Source organism: Solanum dulcamara, chromosome 6 (assembly GCF_947179165.1).
Source record: "Solanum dulcamara chromosome 6, daSolDulc1.2, whole genome shotgun sequence".
Lineage (NCBI taxonomy): Eukaryota > Viridiplantae > Streptophyta > Magnoliopsida > Solanales > Solanaceae > Solanum > Solanum dulcamara.
In genome coordinates this window covers 43,711,059-43,735,970 of record NC_077242.1, presented here as the reverse complement: position 1 = coordinate 43,735,970, position 24,912 = coordinate 43,711,059, and the positions used below count along the sequence as shown (strand labels likewise).

At 35.7% G+C, this 24,912-nt stretch overlaps 1 protein-coding gene across 4 annotated transcripts; it reads right to left on the bottom strand.

Annotated features, from left to right (window-relative positions):
- Positions 1 to 2,989: 2,989 nt before the first annotated feature.
- Positions 2,990 to 20,895, bottom strand: LOC129891098 (cyclin-T1-3-like). Of its 4 annotated transcripts, XR_008767098.1 has the most exons (9): positions 20,721 to 20,895; positions 19,084 to 19,396; positions 18,834 to 18,915; positions 18,265 to 18,399; positions 18,008 to 18,183; positions 17,745 to 17,896; positions 16,111 to 16,795; positions 4,206 to 4,252; positions 2,990 to 3,281 (listed from the first exon to the last, which is right to left on the bottom strand). XR_008767098.1 is itself a non-coding variant. In XM_055966352.1 (7 exons), exons 2-7 carry the CDS (start codon positions 19,284 to 19,286, stop codon positions 16,272 to 16,274), a joined length of 1,272 nt encoding a protein of 423 aa, XP_055822327.1. In that variant the 5' UTR covers positions 19,287 to 19,396; positions 20,721 to 20,895; the 3' UTR covers positions 15,455 to 16,271. The 4 variants fall into 4 exon arrangements, 2 of the variants coding, with proteins under 2 accessions (XP_055822327.1, XP_055822328.1); XR_008767099.1 differs by lacking the exon at positions 4,206 to 4,252; XM_055966352.1 differs by lacking the exons at positions 2,990 to 3,281; positions 4,206 to 4,252 and having other exon boundaries at positions 15,455 to 16,795.
- Between the last annotated feature and the right edge of the window lie 4,017 nt (positions 20,896 to 24,912).

Here is a 24,912-nt window from a genome sequence, read left to right as displayed (position 1 = left end):
TCATAACCTTCTCATTACTTTACCATACCATCATATAACGTACCCGGACCATGATAGGACTCGGTGAGTAATCATAGCATTATAACATTGTACTTATGTCAAAGACATGTCAAGAGGGAAGAAGGGTAGCTTTACCAACTTATACCAAAAACATGCCAAAAGAAAGAAGGGCTTCACATACCTGTTTAGGGATTAATTGAAATCCGTCTTGTCTTGATACCTCCTTAACCTATTTGAAATGAAACTAATACTAAGGTTAATTGCTTTTCACTTTCCAATATCCCACTCTACAACCAAGTACTAACAGGAGTCATTTCCTATCCATTACCCTCGACTAGTTTGTTATTAGTTCTGAAGCTACTGAAAATCGGGCAGCATTTTCCCTGTAACTTCAATGTTCCTGAGATTTTGACTCAGCCAAAATATCAATAACCATACCAACAACAACAAACAGCAGTATATTTACAAGTAAATCACTTCAACATTGCACAATACAAGCTCCAAACAACTAGCTCCAGAATACGATACCAAAATAGAGTTTTTAATCTTTATTTTATAAAATCTTTAACCATACCAAACGGAGGGTCATGTGGCTGCAACCAGAATCACCCACACCCTTTTTAAAACACTTTAAATCCCTGAAACACGCAACCCCACCAGCTACACCTGCATCACCACAACGACAACACACTACGCGACCAACTCTTTCTTTTTTGAATTATTAATGTTTATTAATTTTCAATTTAGCTACTATGACCTTAATTTAGCTTGTTTTTAACGTCAAGCATCCTTGTGAAATTTTTCCACTTCCAGCATTATTTAATACATGTAATATACCTCATAACATCAACATAAACTCCAGTTCGAAAGAGAAACTCTTACCTTGCCTGGAACTCGTCAACCTCATCGAAACTTGCCTCTGAAGTTCCTTTAGCGCGCCTAAAACTTATTGGCTATTTGGTAACATTTTGGGTTGCTCCAAACCATAAATTTTAATTACTAATACCTTCATGCCATTATGGTTCACCTTAGATAATTAATTCACAAAATGAAATCGAAAGCTTACCTTTTTTTTTCCTCAAATCCAAAACTCTCTTTAGCTTGAGGGTTTCTCTCCTCTTCTTCTCTTTTCTAGAATATTTGGATGAAGTAATAACCTAAGGAATAAGGATGACTAAAATTCATCAACATATATATATATATATAAGCTACTTTAAGGGGGACATATATCATCTCCTAAGTGGTGACACATGTCAAGCCCTAAGTGGTGACACGTGTCAAGCCCTCATTGGGCCAACAAACCCCTTTCCTGCAATCACAGGCTTCCACGTGGCATATGGGTCCACCACCCTTGTCACACCTACTTCCATGTGGCACTCCCTCATGCTGCCACATGGCACTCTCTCATGGTCTGCCACGTGTCACTTTTTTTTCCTCCTCGTGGGTTCATAATCTTGTTTTACTTTATGAACCTATATAATCCTTACCACGTAAGCTTGGTATGTACTCAAGTAGTTTAAGTACGTAAGATTTCCAAATTTGTAGCTTACGTAAGTAAGTCGATTCCTACGACTTATTACTTGGCCTCCAATTCCTTCCGGATTCTCATAACCATATTTCCAATCTTCCTTTCTATGGGGTGTCACATTCTCTCTTCCTTAGAGTTGTTTGATAGCGTCATAGATTATCCAGATCACATGACAACTTATAAGAAGCTTACGATCCTTTCAAGAAACTTAAGAAGCTTAAATAAAACTTAAGAAGCTTAAGAGGTTTAAGAAGCTTGATAACCTTCCAAGGTACAAAAGTACGGGGTATAACAGGAAGCATGTTGGGCCTTATCCTAGGCTTATACTAGTGATTGCCTCAGACTTGAGCGAGTTGGGGTCGGTTGGCCTTAGAACTTCTCCGACGTCATTTTAGACGGTTAGCTCCCTGTAGAATGATATAGCAGAATTAAGTCTGATTGTCTGATATTTAGCTAGGTAGTAACTCAGCTTGTGTCCTTACCTCTATAATGCCCTATTCTTCTATCGGTCCTATATTGCTTGATTCTTAATTTTGGGAGTCTTCTCGATGGTTCGGGTTATATTTGGTTCGGGCTGGAGGGGTGAATTTATGATACTCGATTAGGAGGTACTCCCCGTGTCATACGGATGATCACTGATTCTAATTTGGTGCACTCCCCTAGCTACAGTTACCCGATTGAAGTCCGTGGTCGAGCTTACTTGAGATTAGGCTCCTTAGCTACCGATACCCGATTGAAGTCCGCCGTCTAGATTACCCTTGTTTGACCCTTGTCTAAAGTTACCAAGTTAAAGTTCGTGGTTTAGCTTACACATGTTAGACACTTGGCTAAAGTTACTAGATTAAAGTTTGTGGTCTAGCTCACTCATATCGATTCGTTAGCTACAGTTACCCAATTGTAGTTCATGGTCCAGCTTACATGTGGTTCAATTCCTGACTCCCCGATAAGTCTTCGTTTTAAGTCTTTATCTTCTCTCAGCCTTGGGTTAAGGCATTAGAGTTTGGAAAAGGTTCGGTTCAAGTCCGAGAAATGGTGATATCTTTGAAATCCTTTGGCTCCATTCATTTTTCCTTCAGCTATTCTTGCATCTGTCAGGCTTATGGGAGTCTGTACAAGTGGTTACTCTTTAGTTATGCACGAGCATACCCGTTGGGTTTATGGGAGCCCGACGGATTTAGTTATATTCTTTCTCTTTGTTTGCTAGTACACTCGTGTACATACCTATATTTACTTCTTTCCTTGTCTTTGATTGTGATCTTTTACTCGCATTTCAGTTTACTTTTACTTATCTTAATGTCATGACCCAACCCCATAGGCCATGAATGGGGTACGACCCAGACACCCGTATGCATATCTACAAATAATATGATAACTTACATAAGAACTCCAATGGGTCATAATATTTTCATATAAATATATCCCTATAATTTGTCTCCTAAGGAGTCTCCACTAATCATATCATTAAAGGACACGCAAGACGACAAGATTGCCATTTCATATTAATATTTACAACACATCGTATAGACGCAGCTAAACAAAACTTACACACAATCCATACACATATGTCTATAGACCTCTAAGAGTGTCAATGGTATCATATGGCAGGACAGGGACCTCGCCGTACCCCTGAATAAATGAAGATATACATCAAAAAGATCAATACCAAAAATCTAGGCTCCGGTATAATAAAGCACTCCAAAATAGCTGAGTGGAAAATCCTAAACTAACGGATACCCAAATTGTGTGTCTGTACCTGCAGGCATAAAATACAGCCCCCTAAAGAGAGAGGGTCAGCACAGAATACGTACTGAGTATATAAAGCATAAAATACCATAAAGAAGATCACATCTGAAAGAAGGGGTCAGGAGACAAGTATAATAATTAATAAATCACTATACCTGCATCTTATGAAATGAAGTCATGCATATCATCATTGTATATCATACCTAACCCGTTTTGGGACTCGGTGTTACAATTATATCATTATATCATCATATGTATATATTATACCATACTCAGTCCTCTAGCAAGGGACTCGGTGAATAGAGTAGTGTACACTTATACTGTACCCGGCCCATTATGGGACTTGATGCCATAACCATATTATTGCATCATCATATTATCATATACATATATTATACCGTACATGTCCCTCTAATAAAGGACTCGGTGAAGATGTAGTGAAGTTGTGCACGATAAAATACCCATTTCAGGACTCGGTGAAAGAAGTAATAACAACATGTATGAGCAGAGTAGTGAGTAACCATATGCAAATTAAATCACCATCTGAGACTCAATAGAACAATCATAATGAATATCATTTGAAGATCAGGATAGTAATCGTCTCAGGTACCCTCTAAATGCCATTAGGGACCATATCAAATAGAGCTTCAGGAATCATAGACATGTATCAAGATAATGCTAAACAGCTTATGAAATCAAAAATATTTGTCATCATAGAGTCTTTAGGAATAGGAGCTTATACATCCAATTAATATTCAACATATAGAAGGCTTGAGGGCAATAGCTCAACTACTTTAAGAGTTTTACCGTCAAGAAGTGAATAAGAGTCATGAATCATACTTGGAGCTTTATTAATGGAATTACCCCCAAAGCTTATTCATATATCACTTATGTCTAAGACATGTCAAAAGAAAAGAGGGATAGCTTTGCATACCTGTTACAGATCCACCGTATTCAAGTTTGCTTTGTTACCCCTTTAGCCTATTTAATATGAAAGTAACACTATTATGAGTAAACTTCAACTTTTCAGCTTATAAATCTAAAACCAATCAGGTATAGGAATCATTTCTTCATTCACACTTTTCAATTAGCATATAGATTAGTTAAGAACTTAACGGAAATCGGGCAGCATTTCTCCTACATAACTCGCCTAATCTGAACTTCCAATTAAGCTCCGATTAGCACAGTAACACCAACAACAATGAACACCATCCACATACAATAAAACTACTTCAATATTATTCAATACAAGTGCTAAACAGCCCCACCTAAAACCGCGACATCAAAATATAATTTTCGATCTTTATTTCATAAAATCAAAATCACACAGAAAGGAGCATAACGTGGCTGCGAACAGCAGCACTTATACTCATTATAACCATATTTCCATACCTTCAACTATACAAAGTACCTTCAAATACAATACCATAATAATGACAACGCTAATCAAACTTTAATCCAACTAGAACAACTTCAATTCTGTCCATTTACAACGTCAACAATACCTATGTAATTTTCTTACCTTCAACCCTACTTAATACAAACTAATTTCTTCATTACAACATCATTAACTCCAATTTGAAAAGAAAAAACCCTACCTTAGCAACTTGGCTTCAACGTGGCTGAAAGTTGATGGGTTCGATTATCTCGACGTTACTGCTCCTAGGATTACCCCACGTTGGTGTAGACTTTCTAAAGGTGGAATTACTTTGTAAAGATTAGGTTCGGATCACTAATTTGGGCTGCAAGTTTAGCTAACCATGGCTGATGTTCTAAGTCTCTCTATCTCTCTATTTTTCTCTAAGTTAGAAAGAAGACTAATGAGCTAAAAATGAGCTCTTAGTTATTAGTTTAGGCCTATATACACCACCCTTGAGAGTGACACATGTCAGCCCCTAAGGGTGACACATTTTCAGCCCCTACATGTGTCCAGCCCCAAGGGTGACATGTGTCCAGCTCCTATACGTCCACCCTCTCCATGCTCCAACCAGTTGTTGCCACGTGTCATGGTGGGGTCCACTTTAGTAGGTGCATCTCCTACTCCTCCCAAGTAGGTACATCACCTACTTACTCTTTTTTGTAGGTTCATAATCTAGTCTCATCTTAATAATTTGTGTGATCCTTGCTACTTAAAATCGACATGTACTCAAGTAGCTTAATTATGTAAAACATCCAAACCGGTAGATTAAGCAAGTAGGTAGATTACCAAGACTCATTATTTGGCCTTCAACTCCTTTCAAATCCTTCCAAACCTATTTCCAACCATCACTACTCACATAGAACTAGTCTATGCAAAATATGGGGCATCACATCCTCCCCTCCTTTGGATTATTTGGGAATGTCATGGATAACATGGATCACATGGCAACTTTTAGAGAAACTAAACAAATGTTCTCATGTACAAAAGTGCAGGGTATAACACTTGCTCAGTCGGCCTATGATGTCTATTGGGTACCTATTGTTTTGGTACTCATACTACACTCTACATCTATTTTCATGATGCAGGTCCGAGTATTAGCTACCAGCGTTGATTCGAGCTAGCTGCGGTCATGATAAGAGACGAGGGTGAGCACATTGCATCCTGGATTTATCCATATCCCTCTATATATATATTTTGTATGTCTTTTGTTTTTGAGACAACTCTATTTTCGTGGTCCACTTTTGGGACTTGTACTCTTTTGTTAGTAGCTCTGTACATGTGACTTCCAGATTTTGGGAGGAATCCTTTGGTTTGTATATATTTAGTTGTTTCTACCCATTTATGTATGCTCCTGTTGTTTATTTATTGTTTTGGATCATATTGCTAGTATTCTACCCTAACATCCCATTACTAGTTTTGGGATATGGGTTGATTTGCCTACCGCTGGGTCGTAGTAAGCGCCATCATGACTTGAGAAATCAGGTCGTGACAAATAACTACTACAACAACAATAACAAAGTTAAACTTTTCTTACCAGTGATGCATATTTAAGAACACATAACAACAAGAACAACAAATACAATAAATGAAAAAAGGTCAAAATGCAATTAAACTATTTAAAATGAATAAAAATGTCCTTCATTTATAGTTTGGCCCAAAAATTCTCTTGTCGTCAATACTTTGGTTAAAAAATGCCCCTATTGTTACAAAATGGGTCAAAGATGCCCTTTTCTGAATAAATATTTTTAAAAAAAAATTAATCTTGATCCTTATAAAAAATATTACTTTTAAGGAACTCTATTCTTGTTTTCTTTCTTTTTAAACAACTTTAAGTAATAAAAATGAAAGAAAATTATTTTTTTCTTCTTAATCTCATTTTATCAATTAAAATAGAATACTTTCAAGTACTCTAAGTTTTAACGGATAAAATATGTCATATATATAAGATCACAATAAATTCATCATTAATTTTTATTCAAATACGATAAAAAATAATTAAAATAAAATAAGAAATATTTTTTTAATTGAAGTAGAATAAACATTTGCTAATAAAAGAAATATTAATAAGTAAAATATGTGTTCAAAAGTAAAATAAATAATATATTTATTTGAAAAGGGGCATTTTTGACCCATTAAATAACAATAAGGGTATTTTTGGATCAAAATATTGACAGTAAGGACATTTTTGAACCAAATTATAGATGATTTTTTTTGTTCATTTCACATAGTTTAAGGGCATTTTTGACACTTTTTCGTACAATAAATACTCTATTTTTTTAGGACAAACAACAACAAAATATGTGAAACTCGTGTTCTTCTTCTCTCTGGGCAAATCCGTAAACAAAAGCGATGGTGAACAATAGCACCCATCATCAACGGCAGCGTCAAACAAAGAAGATAAAGAAAAATGAAGAAGAAAAAGATGAAGTGTTTGTCTGATTAGAGAAGAGAGAAAAGATATATGAGAAGTTGATTGACAATTTGCAAAGATAAAATAGAATTTTGATTTTGAAATAGAATAGTTTGGGTTAAAAAGGAGTGAATGAGTTTATTTGTACTTTATAAAATTTAAAAAATAATAAAATAAATAATACATTTTAGACTCCATTTAACTTAATCCCTAATTAAGTAAGGCTTTGACTTTTGGCTGATCAAAATCGTCAACTCTTTTTAATTTTGAGACTTGAGTAGTACCATTCCCTCATTTTTCTATTGTAACATCCACAACTCAATGTTGCAATCACTGTTTCAGTCAATTAGTCGGAAGTGTAGTGAACCAATTTTATATATAAAGAGAATATCAGGTCAGTGACGTGGCACCACAACAAGCAAGGAATTTCTTTTTAACTCAATTCAATTATTCTTACCATGTAACCTACCCATCCAACTCCAAACTCAAACGATGTCTTCACAGCTACAACCTCAATATACGCCTCACTTTATAGATTGCTTTTGAAATTTCTTGCACCCTGCCTTTAAAACTACATAAAACACCTCTGTAAATTCGTAGGAACTATCTTTTAAAACCATCAACCACTTTATCATTGCTTTTGAAAGTTCTCCTTCTTTTAAATTGTAAAAAAACCTTGCAAATTCCTCCAAACTATCAATGTATTATTATGCTTTATCAACAACCGTTTTATGACTTCTTTTTTACATGTAAGCCATAGAAGGATGAATCACAAAGACAACCCTTTTTAGCATTATTTATTTTATTTTGGAGAATTTAATGGCTTCTCCATTATCATGTCGAAACCCTGCTAATTGGTGTCTCTTCATAAGCGGTATATCACATTTTATTTCACCATTACAACCACAAGAAAATGCAAAAAATTATAGAAAAAATAAATATTATACGGGATCTCTAACAATGTCAGAGCATGAACTTTGCCTTCTCTTTAGTATATACATAGATAAGAATCAATGTGATAGATATGGATATCGTATTAAGGAAGAAGTGAAGAACCTTTATCAACAGTCGTTTTATGACTGCTTTTGAAAGTTTACGTACCCTGTCTTTGAAGTCGTTTAAAACCCCGCTGCAAACTACCCTTGTATTATGCTTTATCAGCAGCCACTTTATCGATTGCTTTTGAAAGTTTATGTGTCCCGTCTTTGAAGTTGTGCAAAAAATCGCTGCAAATCCCGACGAACTATCCAGGTATAATGTTTTATCAATATACTTTCTATTCTCCCCTTTTCATTGTGTTTCTACCAAACAACTTCCCCTTAAGACCTTCTTTTCTTAAAAAAAATAGAAAAAAATACTTTAAAAAGTTGTCATGTGCTGCCTTAGAAGTTGTGCAAAATATTGTCCAAATTTCGACAAACCATCCAGGTATGATGTTTTACCAAACTCCTCCCTATTCTCCCTATTTTTCCTTGTTTCTTCCCAACAACTTCCCTTTAACGCCTTCTTCTAAAAAATAAAATTTACCAATGCAGCCTTTTACTTCCTACACAATGCAAGCCACACTTGGTAAGAATCATCCAGTATGATGCATTCCTGTTTGCACGCACTTTTCTTTACTTTCTGTCACATGAAAATCAGCATTCTATTTTGAATTTCAAGCACACTAGCAATTTATATATAATAAAGATATAGTTTAGGTTACAACTTTGAGCCTCCTTTTTTTTCAAGAAGAAACAAATAGCCTAAAAAGAAAATTTTACAGTTTAAATAGTTTTTTTCTGTTTTTTTCTATAGTTTTGAATTTTCCTTCTATTTGATGTTTAACATGGTACTTGTATTGATCCTTGGACTTTCTATTGATATATGTTTCATATGTTTCACACTACTTACCTATATTACAGTTTAATACTATTGCAGGTTCCTTTGTGAATTGAAGCGTTACTTGGTTCCAGTGTTTCTATGTATAGCATTTGCATACTGCCACAGGTATGCAATCCCATTTTGCACTCTCATAGCCATTGATGTCAACTAATTCCTTTGTTTGTCAGGCAAGCATTTTTTTTTTACTTATGGTAGAGATTGCTCTTAAGATAGTAGAAGTTGGACATGTTCAGTTTGTTGGTAATATTGTTTGGTATTAGTTTGTACGCTACTATTGAGCATATCTAGGTTTCATTTTCTGAAGCTCGCCATGCAAGCTACTCTGGAACTAAGCAAGTGGTCGTGTTTTCTTAAGGATTCGACTGTTCCAGTCATCTGGCTTCTGCAACTTGTTCGTTGAGCTAATTTTTTTAACCTTTAGTTGCTGAGTTAGTGTGTTTCCTATTTTCTAAACTTTTCCCTTAATCTCTATACTAACTTGCATTTTTAGTTTTATTTCTGGTTGATATTGATTTAATTCTCTAATTGGTCAGATATTTTTAGTCATGTATATGACTTTGCTACTTCAGTTTACAGGAGTCACATTTCTATTACTATAGGCTAGATTCTTTTAATCATTTTTATGACTTCACTACTTAAGTCTACAGGAGTCACATTTATATTACTATAGCTAGCAACATTTACATCAACTTTTGAATGATATGAAGCTTGTTAAAGGTATAATAAGAGTTTATGATTATTATCAAACTTCTTTTAGCCTAGACATGAATTATTAAATATTTGTTGCAAGTGTAACCAACCCAAAAAACATGTATGCTCAAAAGTAGGTTTTCAAGAGGCTCCAACTTAGTTTGTTTCAAGCTCAAGTGAGCTCGGCAACAACATAGTGAGAACACTTAAAAGAGGGAAAGGTTGGTGCTCATAACAGACATGTAAAGAGCGCATGTATACCATAGAACTTCGAGCGTCAGTCCTAAATATATAAAGTTAAAATGAGTACTTTAGTATATCTGAGATGTTATAAATATGTGATGTAAAGCATCTACCTCATTTGTAGGTTCACACATTTAGTTTAGTCTCTCAACAGACTTTATTTAGACCAATGGAGATACACCTTGGCCTCTAGACTGGAGCCAAACAATCTTCCACTTCAAGCTATGTCCAAGGCTTTATTAATGTTATGCCCCTCACTTTTGATACATGGGAACATCTATCTAGCTTCTCAAAAGCTACCGTGCGATCCATATTATCTACAACGTTATCAAATAACTCTAAGGAAGGGAAGATGTGATGCCCCATAATAGTGAAGGTTGAAAATAGAGTTATAAGGATTTGAAAGGAGTTGGAGGCCAAATAACAAGTCGTGGAACTCGACTTACTTACGTAAGCTACCAACTTGGATGTCCTACATAACTAAGCTACTTAAGTACATGTTGAGCTTAGGTAGCAAGGAATACATAGGCTCTTAAAGTGAGATGAGATTACAAACCCACAAAAAGGAAGCAACTAGGTGAAAAGTAGGTGACAAGTAGGTGATGCACCTACTTGGACCAAGTAGGTGACCCCTCTACTTGGGGTGGACCCCACGCTGCCATGTGGCAGCTTTGGATTGGGTGCATGGATGAGGTGGCGCCCTAAGGGCTGGACACGTGTCATCCCTAGGGTCTGCCATATGTCACTCTCCAAAGAAGTATATATATACATTATTGATGACTAAGGAGTCACTTTCAGCATTAAACTTAGCCAAAAATGGAAAGAAAAAATGTGAGAGCTAGAGAGAGGTAGCCACGGATTGGCTCAAATTGAGGTAAGCCTTTGACTTTTGCTACGTGAATTAATTATCTAAGGTATTTTTCGGGTATATGAAGGTGTTTAACAATGAAAAGAATTAGTAGTTGGGGCAGCAAGGAGGTGCGACGTGAACCTCCGACTTTCGGCAAGCTTCAGAAGTTCGTTTATTAAGGTATGGCTTGATTCTCTTCTCCCACATTTTGGTAAAGGTTTAAGCATGTTATGGATGTGTAAATATGAGTTGGAGACGTAAAAATGTGTACGTTACTGCTAAAAAAGGTTATAGGCCGTATAGGGGCTATTTTGACGATATTCTAACGGGTGAAAGTTTGGCTAGTGTCGTTGTTATTGTGGTATTGTATTGGGAGTTATTTTGTAGTGTTGCAGGGATGGAAACACGTCTAAATATGAGTATAAGTGCTTCTAGTTGCAGCCACATGACATCCCATTTCATGTGATTAAGATTTTATGAAATAAAGATTGAAAACCGTATTTTGGAGTCGTAGTTTTGAGCGGGCTGTTTGGGATTTTTTTGTGTAATGTTGAAGTGGTATAATTGTGTATTGGCTGCTGGTTGTTTTTTTGATATGGATGTACTAATTGGAGGTATAATTGGAAGTTCGAATAGGGCAAGTTATAGGAAAGATGCTGCCCGAATCCCATTAACTTCTAACTAACTAATAGACTAGTCGAGAAAGGCGAATAAGGAATTGGTTACTATGGGTAATTGGTGGTAGAATTACAAGCTGAAAAGTCGAAGGTCACTAACCTTAGTATTACTTTCGTGTTAAATAGGTTAAAGGAGTAGCGAAGCGAGCTTGAATGCTATTAACCCATAACAGGTATGTAAAGCTATCTTTCTTTTCTCTTGGCATGTCTTAGCCATAAGTGATGGATATATGAAATATGGGGGTAATTCCATTCATAGAACCCCAAATATGATTCATAAATCTTATCCACTGCTTGATGTTAGAACTCCTGCAATAGTTAAGTATTGCTTTCAAGTCTTCTATATGCTGAAAAGTAGTGTATGTAAAGCCTATCTCTCCTTTCTTTTGGCATGTCTTCAAGTTAAGTAATGAATGATATGAGCTTGAGGGTAATTCTACTATAAACTCTGAGTATAACTCGTGACCCTTATTCACTTCTGAATGTTAAGACTCTTGAGGTAGTTGAGCTATCACCTTTGAGCCTTCTATATGTGAAATAATAATTGGATGCATAGGCTCCTATTCTTAAGGACTCGACAATGACGAATGCCTCTGATTCCATAAGTTCTTTAGCTTGGTTTTAATACATGTCTATGATTCCGCAGACTCCGTTCGATATGGCCCCAAGGGAATTTAGAGGATACTTGAGATGACTACTATTCTAATCCTCAAATGATAGTTCGTTACGATTGTGTTACTAAGTCTCAGAGGATGATCCAATTATAGGTGATTCCTACCCTGGTTTTCAAGTGACAATTCACTTGATGACTTCATTAAGTCTCAGATAATAATTTAAATTTTATATGGTTTCTCACTACTCTGCTTGTGCATGCTGCTAGTATATCTTTCACCGCGTCCCATGAAGGGCTGGGCAGGCATAATATATGATGAAATGATTATTCACCGCATTCCATAAAGGGTCGGCCACGACCGCATTCCATGAAGGGCCGGACAGGCATGATATATGATGAAATGATTATTCACCGCATCCCATAAAGGGTCGGGCACGAACGTGTCCCCATAAAGGGCCGGGCAGGCATGATATATGATGAAATAAATATTCACCGCATCCCATAAAGGGCCAGGAACGACCGTGTCCCATGAAGGGCCAGGCACGACCGCGTCCCATGAAGGGCCGGGCAGGCATGATATACGATGATATGATGAAATAATGATACCGGGTCCCTCACTAGAAGGTCGAGTACGGTATGATATGTACACTAATCTTTCACCGAATCCCTCACTAAAGGGCCGGATACGATAGACAGGCATGCATATGAAAACATAATGATGTATTTTTCATGTATGAGATAATGATGCATACGATGGTATGATGCCGTATACGATGATATGGTAACACCGAGTCCCACAGCAGGCCGGGAGTGGTATGTGAGGATGATATACATGCCCTCATTTTATAAGATGCAAGTGCAGTAAATCGTTAAATGTTATACTTGTTTCCTGCATCCCTATTTCAGTTGTTATCTCAGTTATGTTACGTTATGCTTTATATATCAGTACATATATCGTATTGACCCCCCGTTCTATGGGGGGCTGCGTTTCATGCCCGCAGGTATAGATGTTCATTTTGGAGATTCGCCAGCTTTGGATTTCTGCTCAGTCATATTGGAAGTGCTCCACTGTTCAGGAGCCTAGCTTTTTAGGTACTAGTCCTCCTATGTATATATTTATTTATTCAGGGGTACGGAGGGGGCCCTGTCCCGCCATATGTTACCATTACTATTCTTAGAGGTCTGTAGACATGTGTGTGTGGGTTGTTTAGAAGTCGTTTCAATTGTGCCTATACGTCGCATTGTAAATGTTTTTATGTTATGGAAGCCTTGTCGGCTTGCGTGTCCTTTCATGATACGGTGCGAATGAAAGAGGCTACATGTACATGAAAAAGTGTTGACCCATTGGGGTTTTTGTGATAACTATCACATTCACTTTACTATAGCTGATAGATACCTATACGGAGGTCCAGGTCGGAACCCAATCGCGGCCTACGGGGTTGGATCGTGATAAGTAACTTTAGTCCTTAGCTGGTAATAGTTGTTTATATTGTCATAACCAGAAAATGATTGATGAAGTAGCCTGAAGAAAGTGACAATTCAATAGAAAGAAAATAGCTTCTATTTAGCATCATGAATGATACCACAAATAGTCTAAGTTATTAAAATAATAGAATATGATGTAATGGATAATCATTCGCTCCCTCAAAATATGAAAGCTATTTGGTAGCTTGTGGATTTCTTGTATGGCATCATAGATATATAGATATCAGCTCCATGTGAGCTAACTTAAGCAACTGGTCGCTAGATTGGAATACTAGGCCAAACTTAAGTTAACCAACTGGTACCAGATTGAAGTATTGGGCCAAACTATGTAAGTTAGTTGGTTTAGATGTATAACAGTTACCTCAAGAATTTTTCTTTTTACTTTTGGAATTGTGAATGTTCCTCCTTTAATCCTATGTATCAAGCATTGTTGCATGCGTTAGTTTACTGTTTCTCTATTATCTAACTTTTTCCTATGACGATTTGAGTTGATTTTTTTTGTCCAGAAGTGGTACAACATAGATTGAAGGTCAGTTCTATTTATTAGACCTTTGAATTGATATCTGAAGTACATGTTAATTGAGTATTCACGCAAGTTTTTGCTGCTGGAATTGTTGAAGGTACAATAAAAAATCTCCTTAAAGATCTATACTAGCTTCTCTTGAAAAAAGAGTTCAAATTTGATATGCAAAAAACCTTATCTTACTTTGATGTGCCAAGTGAACCATGGCAAGAAGACAAGAAGTAACAAAATTTGGACATGACTTCAAGGATGTTGTGTCGGACGACCTATAGAGGAATATGATTAGACTAAAGCTTCTTTTTATCTCAAGACAGAGATAATTACACAATAAATTATTTGCTCACATTCAACATGGAGTATGGATAGATTCTCAAGTTTAACTGCAAATTATAAATACTTTTCTTAAAGTAATAGATGTGTTTCTCGACACTAAAATTGGAATAGAAGTGTAGTTTCAAATTGAACCCCATCACTCTGGTATGGTGATTTTTTACAATGCACCCAAACAAACTGAATAGTTTTGTGGAATATTTTTCCCTTTCAAGTATATATAATAAGTTGAATTGTTATCCAATCATGAACCATTCCCCCTTTTATTTTCCATTTTAGTAATTCCTTGTAATACATTTAAATGAGGAACTTTAAAATGATACATGCAAAGCAAAATGTTAGGGTGAACTTTCTACAAGTTTTAGAATACCTGTTGAAGTTTTTTCTGCCTTTTTTCATTTATTTTTCCCTTCGAACAACAATTATTTATTAAAAAATTAATATATGTTGATGTTTATTTGGTTCCCCAAAAATACCAAACAGTAAAAGTTTCCAGAAGCAAAAGGATAACTTATAAAATCAAATCGAAGATGATTGATCCAAGGATAAATGGTAAGATGTTATTATCATTTTCTTTTTCACTATAATGTTCACTACTACGTAGTCTTGTAATAAAGATATATATTGTTTAAGTTTTAATGGCTGATAGCTTCTCTTTATATCCATTTGCTTAACTTTGACTATATTTATAAAAGTATTATTTTATAAATTCGGTGATTTTACTAGTTCATGAAGAAATGTACCAACACCACCTCTTTCCAAATATATGTTACTACACCTTTGACTGTTTTGCCATGACAAAGCCCAAAAGTCGAGAAACTATGCCATATCAACCGTGTGTTCCCTACTCCAAAAGTATATATATTTTACAAAATGTGTGCGCTCTTTCTTATCCTCAAATTTTTTAATTCCTTTCGAGCCAAATAGACCACATGCATGATAGTCCTCCGGATTTTTTCAATTCTGATTTTTACTCGAATAATCATAAGAGTAATGATTTTGACAACAAAAATGTCGGTTGTTAGTTGCATTACCATTTCTTAAAGGGAGCGTTCAGCTCAAGATAGAATATGCCATGATAACTTCCATAGTCAGTCATCACTTGTTTACTTATTAACCGAGCAAATATGTTCACAACAAAAAGAATTGTTAAGTTTACATTTTGTGTCTTCTCTGAGTACAAGAATACTGAAGTGCTTCACAATTACAGGGTAGCAAGAAAACAAACAAGAAACAGGTTGAAGTAAGTATTTCTTTCTTCGGCTATAAACAATTAAGCATACCAAGCTGCAAAAATGCGCTTATGAGAAACCCAAATAGTCTTGTTTACTACTTTTCGCTTACTTTCCTCCGACAATGCCTTCCCAGCTTACTTATGAAATGGTCTCTTTTCAAAAACCACGAATTTGATCTGCGAGCCTCCTTTCTGTCGGTTCTCTTTCTTTTTTGTGCCACAGGATTAATATCGTGCGACCCTCCACTGTATTATCTTATTCTATTCAATGCCTAGCTCAGCAAATATCTATTTTACCCTCTCTTTCTGGGGCATCCCATCTTTAAACAGTTTAATTTTCTACTGAGCTCAAAAAGACGTTAAAAACAGATGTTTTTTAGCTTAGCATATAAAATGGACTTGCATAAAATCACACCCTTTAGAAAAATCAATATTACCATAGCTGCTAAACAAAAGTTGAACCAAGAGAGAGATTGTTACCATAGCTGGACAGCAGTTTCTGAATTTCAAACTTCTTAGCTGAAATTTTTCACATCTGCACCTTCCTAATTCCAGTGCATCATATCAGTGTGCCCCTTTTTTTCTTTTCTGCTTACACTTCCATAAAAACTATTTCATCCAATGAACAAGTAGAAATGACACTATCCCAAATTTTCCAGCTCTCTCTCAATCCAAGCCTCACTATCGATCTCATCATACATGGCAGATTTCTTCATTGAACTCGGTTCCAATTTTCGCCTCTTCAATCTCTCCTTGATTCGATCAATATCAAATTTTCCATTGTGATCACTAACAGAGAGAGTCTGGCAAATTTCATTTCCGGGCTCATTCTTTAGTGACTGACAAACACAATCTTCAACTGCACTATCTGCACTACCACACTCACTAGTCTCCAAATGATCTGTCTCCTTGACAGTGTTGATGCTGTTGCAGGATGCTTTCTCACTGAATTTGGATGTCACAGATGTGGATGGCCCTCTAGTCTCGACCAATTCCATATTCCTGGAATCTTGTGCAACAACTGACACACTTGAGATACTAGACTCTGTGCTGCTTGATGTTGCCTTCTGAGCAACAGGTTTTAATTCAGTCAACTTGCCGGAAGTGGATGGTATTACTGGTTTCTGATTCTGCTCCAGTAACTGAAGCATCTGTTGAATAACCTCTGAAAAAGAGCAAAAGGAAGAAAAAGTGAGGTGCCAAGTCATCAAGGTCGGGGAAGAGCGTAACAGGATGGAAGGGACACATTTACCCAGGAAGAAGGGTTAGTTTATTAAAAATATTATACACAAGGAAACTCAAACAAGGCAGAAGTAATGATATCCCACAATTAATGGATTATTAGTTGTTACCCAGTGTAGTGAACATCATAGTTTCAGGACTTGTTCATTTAGAGAAAAGGATGACTGCTAACGAGTGTTCGGTACAAAGTAAGGTCTCTCCTATTTTAGTGCTCAAAAAAGGTAAGGGATTGATCCTCTGGTATCCCATATATCACAACAGTCTTGCCACATGAAAATTTATGATTGGTTTCAATTACCCAAAGAGCAAGAATAAGGAAGGGAACAGATGATACTAAATTTAAGGAGATAGATGGAAAGAAGTACTTTACAAGATTACTTTTTTTTTGTCCTCTTTCCCTGAGAGGTGCTTTCAGTATATTATTGCATAATCACAGAATGTCTATCAGTTACACCTGTTAATAACATTTTTTTATCAGGTACATCTGTTAATAACATTAGTTTGACATGATTGAAACTTAACTTACAAGCATTTGTCCAACCATTTCATGATTACAAAAACAATACTGCATTTCCTACATGCTTTTCTCCTAATTGATGAAGACATTCTAAAATTGATCTAAGTGCACCAAAGATGCCAAAGGTGCACATTTTGCAAGGTAATTTCTGGATTGTTACTGAGAAACAGCTCCGATATTCAATTTGAAGCTCTACCATCAGCAGATTCAGTTGACTCTTCTTTTTGCAGATTCAGTTGTCTCTTCTTGAGAACTCACTAGCATTATTATGATTTTAACTTTATGATGAATATTTCTTCATCACTTTTAAATAAAATGGAATTGTGAAAACTCACTAGGTAATTATATAACATACCTTCTAACTGCTTTGGAGCAACGTCAAATTGCATCCACCAGGGATTCCCTTTTTCGGCAGGCAATTTCACCTTCAGAAGTTTTGCAGCAAGGAACATGGAACCAGCAGCGACATAATGGGGCTTATACTGCAAGCACAGTGTTGTGCGAAGCCTACCAACCACATCATTATTAATTTCTGGCGTTTCAAAATTGGAAGTAAAAAATAAGTGAATCACATTCTACCAATAAAGAACCATCAGCATTGCATGAAAAGATACTAACCAATCATTCACAAAATTCCAGGCTACTTTGACCATCTCCTTGTTAGAAATTTCCAACCTCTTCATAGCAGCAATAAGCGCCTTGTAAGGATGTTCGATGTTAAGATCAAAAGCAACTGTCACAAGCAGCATTCTCTCACCAGCTACAACTGATTCCTTTTCCTTATCATAAATATCCTATGATATGAAGCAAGACATTAGGGGGAAAAAGTATAGAAGCTCGCGGGAAATAACAAAACTGAATGTTTGATAACACACCTTCTGCCTGATCCTCAGTGGAGCTGATGGATCACATTTATACACAAGCTTGTAGGCAACAACAACAAGATCACTCAGCCAGCGTGGTGTTTCTTCAGCTTTGCCGGCAAGGAACATGCTCACCGTTGCGACAATCTGCACAGAGTGCAGTGCCACACCAAAGAGTGCATGATGAATCAAAAGACAGGGACATACTTAATGCAATGCTTTAAGCCTCATCTGGCTTAAAATTATATCTGAACCAATTCCAGTTAGTTTGTTTATCTACTAGTTTCTTGATCAAAACAAAATTCCAGTTAGTCACAAAGGTTAACTCCAGAAATTACTATGGGAACAATTGTACATTAGCTATATATTTTACTTCTCATTAGAGCTAAGCATAACTACACAATGTCATATCCTGTCAAGCAGCTCAATTCCTAGTTTGACAACACAAATATTTTAATAGTCTGCAAGGCATTAACCATACTTAAAAGAAATTCAAAAACAAATCTGTTTTATTTTATGATCGGTAACAGATCTGTGTTTTTCAGTAAATGGGGAATACAAGAGTCAGAAATGACTTCTACCTGCCAGTGGTTCTTTGCATGAGATTGGCGCATGTAAAATCGATGGCACAACATCATTGCAGTAGCTATTGTCACTTGAGGCCTGAAAAAATTAAATGTCCAACAACCTCCTATGAGAAATTGGGCATACACCAAGTTGCATGAATTCTCTCAGAAAATGTAAGGGTATAAGAGAAAGAGGTGAATCAAAAGGATATGGTGTCTGCTACATGTAAATATCAAAATTTTCTATAGAACAGAGAGATCTTACACTTTCAGCTCTATCCCAAGCTCTTGCAGGAAAGAGCAGTACAACTTCCTTAGATGAGATTCTTTTTCATAATCAATCCCATCCTTTCTTGATGGGGAGTGATCTTCTATTTCTTCTATAGTAAAGTACCATCTCTGGATAGAAGACTCAGATTTTTCTTGAATGTGCATACTAGATGGGTTCTCTGATAGTTGCCGTGCCATGTTCTTTCCTTCTTTTACCTAGCAGAGTAGCAGAACAGAATTATGCAGCTGAATAAGTTCTTCGTTCCAAATAGGTAACCAGAATCGTTCCAAATTAGTAACAAGAATATCTGCAAGTAGAAAAATATATCTTATTAGCAAGTCGAACCATTGCTATGTTTAAACATCCATTCATAGAGATAAGAACTTCCAAGCCAGTTGAATCCATGGTCAGCTAAACACTTGATAGCTACGCCTTGTTACTTGTGAATATTATAGCTTTTTCTACTTTTCGAACATGGAACTCTATTAGCATGGATATCAACATGAACCATAATGAAATCATGTTTATAGAATATTTACAATGAGTAATACTACCAGCTTCAACATAAAGAGTTGAATATAACATCCAAGACAAAGATGGTTCATTGTTTAATTACCGAAATTTGTTTAAAATCAAAAAGAAAAAAGAAGTACAAAATCAAATCACTCTAAAGAATCCACCTCAGAGCATTTGAAAGTAACATGCATCCATTGGACGGGTTTCACATAGAAATTGAATAACCTTCTCAGATTTCACCTTCTTGAATGGAGTAAAAAAAAAAGGCAGTCCGGTGCACTAAAGCTCCCGCTATGCGCAGGGTCCGGAAAAGGGCCTGACCACAAGGGTTATTATTGTACGCAGCCTTACCTTGCATTTCTGCCAGAGGCTGTTTCCAAGACTTGAACCCGTGATCTCCTGTCACATGGAGGCAACTTTACCAGTTACTCCAAGGCTCCCCTTCATCTTCTTGAATGGAGTACTTAAAAAGTATTCTTTTACTGAAGAACGGATCCCAACTAATTAGAGATCAATAAGTTGTTGTGTGATTAATTGAAACCTATTTCCTCACATGAAAGAACGGGCGGCATGACGATTTCTCAATTGTGGCGATGATTACTTGAGCTTATTACTAGAAAAATAATTCTGTAACATCCAGCAAAGTTAGATGAAGGCTAATTTAGTAGACACGGACGAGCATCCCTTCTTTTTGAATTCATTAAGACAAAGTCAACACATAGGATATAGCACAAACTTCAGATCCAAACACCTGAAAATTAAGGAGCAAACATGATCCTTGTACAGAACTCTTAATTGTCTTGATCATTTACCTTACTCGAATCAATTATTTAAGAAGCTTTTCTATACAACATACTGTGGAAAACTTGACCACCTCCACCCCAAAAAAAATAGAACAAATTCGAGCCAAAACAATAAACAAGCACAAATTATATCAATAGCCATAAATCAATAAAGATCGATGTCAAACAATTCACATTCTTCTCCACTAAATACAATCGATCGAAACCTGATTTCAAGAAAGAAAAAAAAAGAACAAAGATCTAGAATTCCCCATCAGTATCACCTGGCAAGCTTAAATTGTAAAAAAAAAAAAAAGGAAAAAAAAAACAAACCTGAAGAAAATTGAGAACTAAGCTTGGGACATCCGCTGTTTGATTGGAAGAATGGCAAAGACAATGTGAAAAGAAACTCTAAGTTGCAACTTAGTGCGGAATAGATATTCGATGAGTTGACTCAACGATATTTAGGTCTTCTTGTCTTTCTCTGTGTTAGCCTTGGCTTCAAAGAATTGCCAATGCCTGCCCTTTTGCTTATCGGGCATCGTGCAATTTTTGTTTTTATCTTTTTATTTTTTAAAAAAATTACTTAAATACACAATTTATTTTATCATATTCTTTAAAATTTTCTATCATTTGAAATAATTACAAAAATTCTTACTCTCGAATACATCACTTTACATGATATATCAGAACGTTTTGGAATGTATTCGGATTCCACCAAATTTAAAGAAATTTTATTATTTGGAAAAGAATGGAGATAAGATGTAATTAACTCTTAACACTATGAGATTTGTGTAATTCTTTCTTATTTTTTTTCATATCAATCTTTTATTTTATTTACGAAAAAAAGGTCAAAATACTCAAAAACTATCCAAAATAAACAAAAATGTTGCCAGTTAATTGTTTGGTGGTAAATCACCTAGGTATGCTCTATTAGAAAAATATTTATCATATATGAAAATAAATTTTTTAAAACAAAATATAGCAATTCTTCGGGATTAAAAATTGTACACTAATTTCAAAAAGCCCTATCTTCATCTCTATTTGTCGCCTCTTTCTCTCTATCTCTGTCATTTTCTCTCAAACTTGGTAGTTTTCCTCCTCCTCCTCCTCTTCTTCTTCTTTGTAATCCTCATCCAAAGAACTACCTTCAAATCAATTTTCGCCCATGTTTCACGATTTTCGCCCAAAACACGATGAGAAGAAGAATAGAAAGACCAGAAATTTGCACAAAATCATGTGCTCAAGCAGGGATTCCAAATTTCTAATACAGGAGAAAGGGTTCAACATTGATGGCCATCAAAAAGCTTCACGCTTTGAATTCATTATTGTAGTTTAACGAATTTGTGAATAGTTTTGATTGGTTGTTCTTGCAAATAATTAAAATTATTATTTGGAGTCTATATCTCAAATTTAAGGGGGATTGGTTAAGTTTACAATTGATTTTAGGAGAAATATTTAATTAAGGCTTGAAGAAGATGAAGTTTTCTGAATTGTATTAAAATTGTACTAGATTTGTTTCATAATTGTATTAGAATTATATTAACCCCCAACACTTAGCAAAATTTTAGTTGTTGAGGTCCTTCCTACGAATGGATTTTACGGCCCGTAGAATTTTCTACGGACCGTAGGAAGCATCTGTAGAAGAGACCTTGGAGAATAGTAGAAGACCTTTCCCACGAGCCATTAGGGATGGTAATAGGGCGGGACAGGGCGAGTGCGGGGTGGGTTGAGATCAATCCGCAAATTTTTAAAACCTCCCCGCCCCACCCCACATGACAATTTATTTCATTTTCAAACCGCCCCGCATAAATGTTTAAGTTTATTTCTTTTTTAATTGACTTTAATATGAAAAATAATTCATATTTTTTTATTATTTTTCACTAATCAACATCAACAACTAATTAATTATTTCTTGTTAATATTTCAATAATTATTTCTTAATCGCTAATTAACTGTTTCTAATTAATATTTCAACAACTAACAATTCACTAGACATGTCTAGTTTAATTATTATTATTTAAAAAAAAAGGTTAAAAGAAAGTCAAAGTTTAATATAAAAAATTTATATCTATGATTTTTAGTAATTACAAAATTTTAATTTTCTTTAGGTTATTATTTGGTACCTTAAATACGCAACCCACAACCCGCCCCGCCCCACATTAATTTTAAAAATAATTGCTTCAACCCGCTCTGCACACGCCCCGCCTCGTACCCGCATAGCTCTTAACCCGCCCCGTACCCGCCCTTCCCCATTACCATTCCTACGAGCCATATCCTACGACCCGTAGAGCTAGCTCGTAAATCCTATGTTACATTCTAGTAGTTACTGTAATGTGCACCAAGGTTCCACGAGCCTGGTCTACGACCCGTAGAAGGGTCCGTAGACCCAAACCCCGAAGGACCCTCAATGAGATTCTATGAGCAGATAGACCCTATGACGGATCCGTAGACCCAAGATGTCAAGTCCAGTAGGTCCAACTTTTTGACCTCGGTTCCTATGAGGGGTCTTCTACAGCCCATAGAAAATTCTACGGTTCGTAAAAAGACCTGTAGATGACACTACTTAGTTTCAAGTGAGGGATAAAATTATTTTTTTCCACATTTCCCAAACTAAAATTCTGACATTTTGAGACTAACATAAGCCCCATATTAGTACTTAACGATGGTTTTCTCTCATTAACACTTAGAATATTTTGAGAGCAAGGATTGGAGAGGAGAAAAGCTATGGTTCGAGCGTTTCAACCAAGTTCATCAAGTTTCACTTAGATCATTAATTTTCAGATATGTAAGACTATTCATAGAGTTGGACTGAGTTTTTCCATGTGCCCTACATCTCTATTCCGTAATTAAAGAGTTCAAGTTTGAGTTCAATTCCATTAAATTGAGTTCTTGAGTTAGTTGTGTAATTCCTTATTGAGTTCCCCGTATATTTAATTCTATTGTGATGATTTCCATGATTTGAGTTCTTGAATTATCATTCATGTTTATATTCACATGAACCGTAATTGAATATTTGCATTATTTAATTCTATGCATGGTTTTGAGTTTAAAGAATGATTAAATTTCATATCTTAATTAAGGAAGGAGTTTTGAGCATAAGATATCCTCATTCATTGATTTTGAGAACAGTCAAGTCTAACGAGTTAGAGTATTACGCATTTATTTTGAGACTGAGTTGAGAAATCAAAAGTTATATTTTAATTCAGTTGAGAAGTATAATTACTTTAAAGAGAATGTAGTGAGTTTAAGATGAGTGAGCTAAACTAAGTAAAGTCCAATGAAACTAAATGAGTTACACTTTGAGTATTTTCACTCACTTGATTTCATGAGCATAACAATATATTTTGAAGTAGTATTGAGTACTGATTTGGGTAAGAGCCTACATAACTCAAACCCCATAAACTACATAGCTAGCGTATGATAGGATCGTACCGTTGGTTCGAGCGACTCCTCACTTCAATTCCTAATATGGAATTTTATTGTATCCATGAGATGAGTTTGCATTCCTTACCCTGACAAGATATTGGATGGTTGTGGCAAAAACAACAGTTCATTGTATCATTATAATGCTCATAGTGATAGTTGTCTGTTAGGAAAACTCCCCAAAGAGTAAATATTATTTTCATAATAAGTTGCATTCATTTACTTATGTTTTATAAATCATTGACTTATTACATATTTGCATGCTTTATTTTGAGTTGAGATATTTTAGTATGTACCCATTTGAGTATTTTTGAGTATGTTAGTCTTCCATTTTACATACCGTACATTCTATGTACTAACGCCATTCGACGCTTCATCATTTTATGATGCGGCTAAAGGTGATAGAGATCCTCAATAGGTGTATCATTGAAGATTGGTTTCCTTCAAGCTTTAGTGAGACCTCTTTGCATTCGGAGGAACTATTTAGTTTATTCAATCTTTACTTATTAGTTCTTTGAGATAGCCGTGGGCATGTCCAGATACATATCTAGAGTCATTAGAGGCTTCATAGATATAAATAGAGTATGGATTTTATTTCAGTTTTTAGAGTAAAAGTTTTAAAAATCCATTATCTATTTAGAATTACATTCTTTTGTATGCCCATCTGAGTTATCTTTTTATGTGAGTTAAGACTTCTTCCTAGTAGTTAGCCAGGATAAAGGTTCTCTTAAGAACAAGCAATGGTTTTTGAGCGTTTGTCATGCCTAGGGTGTAGATTTGGGGCATGACAAACTTAGCATCAGAGCACAGAATTGAAGAGTCCTAGGATTTCTATGGAGCCTAGTCTAACAGAGTCTTCCTTATTAGTGTGAAGTGTTCCACATCTATAAAAAGGAGACTACATGACTCTAGGAATTGTCTCACTTCTTTCATACTCCAAGTTCGTGCTATAGAGTTTAACTCTATAAAATTTCCTTCTATTTTGTGTGTTTCACGTTTTTAGATCATGCCTTCAAAATGCACTCTCAGTTAGAGGAATGTCGCCAACAATGAGATCCCACCAACTACTATGCCTCCACCATTTGGAATGCAAATAAGA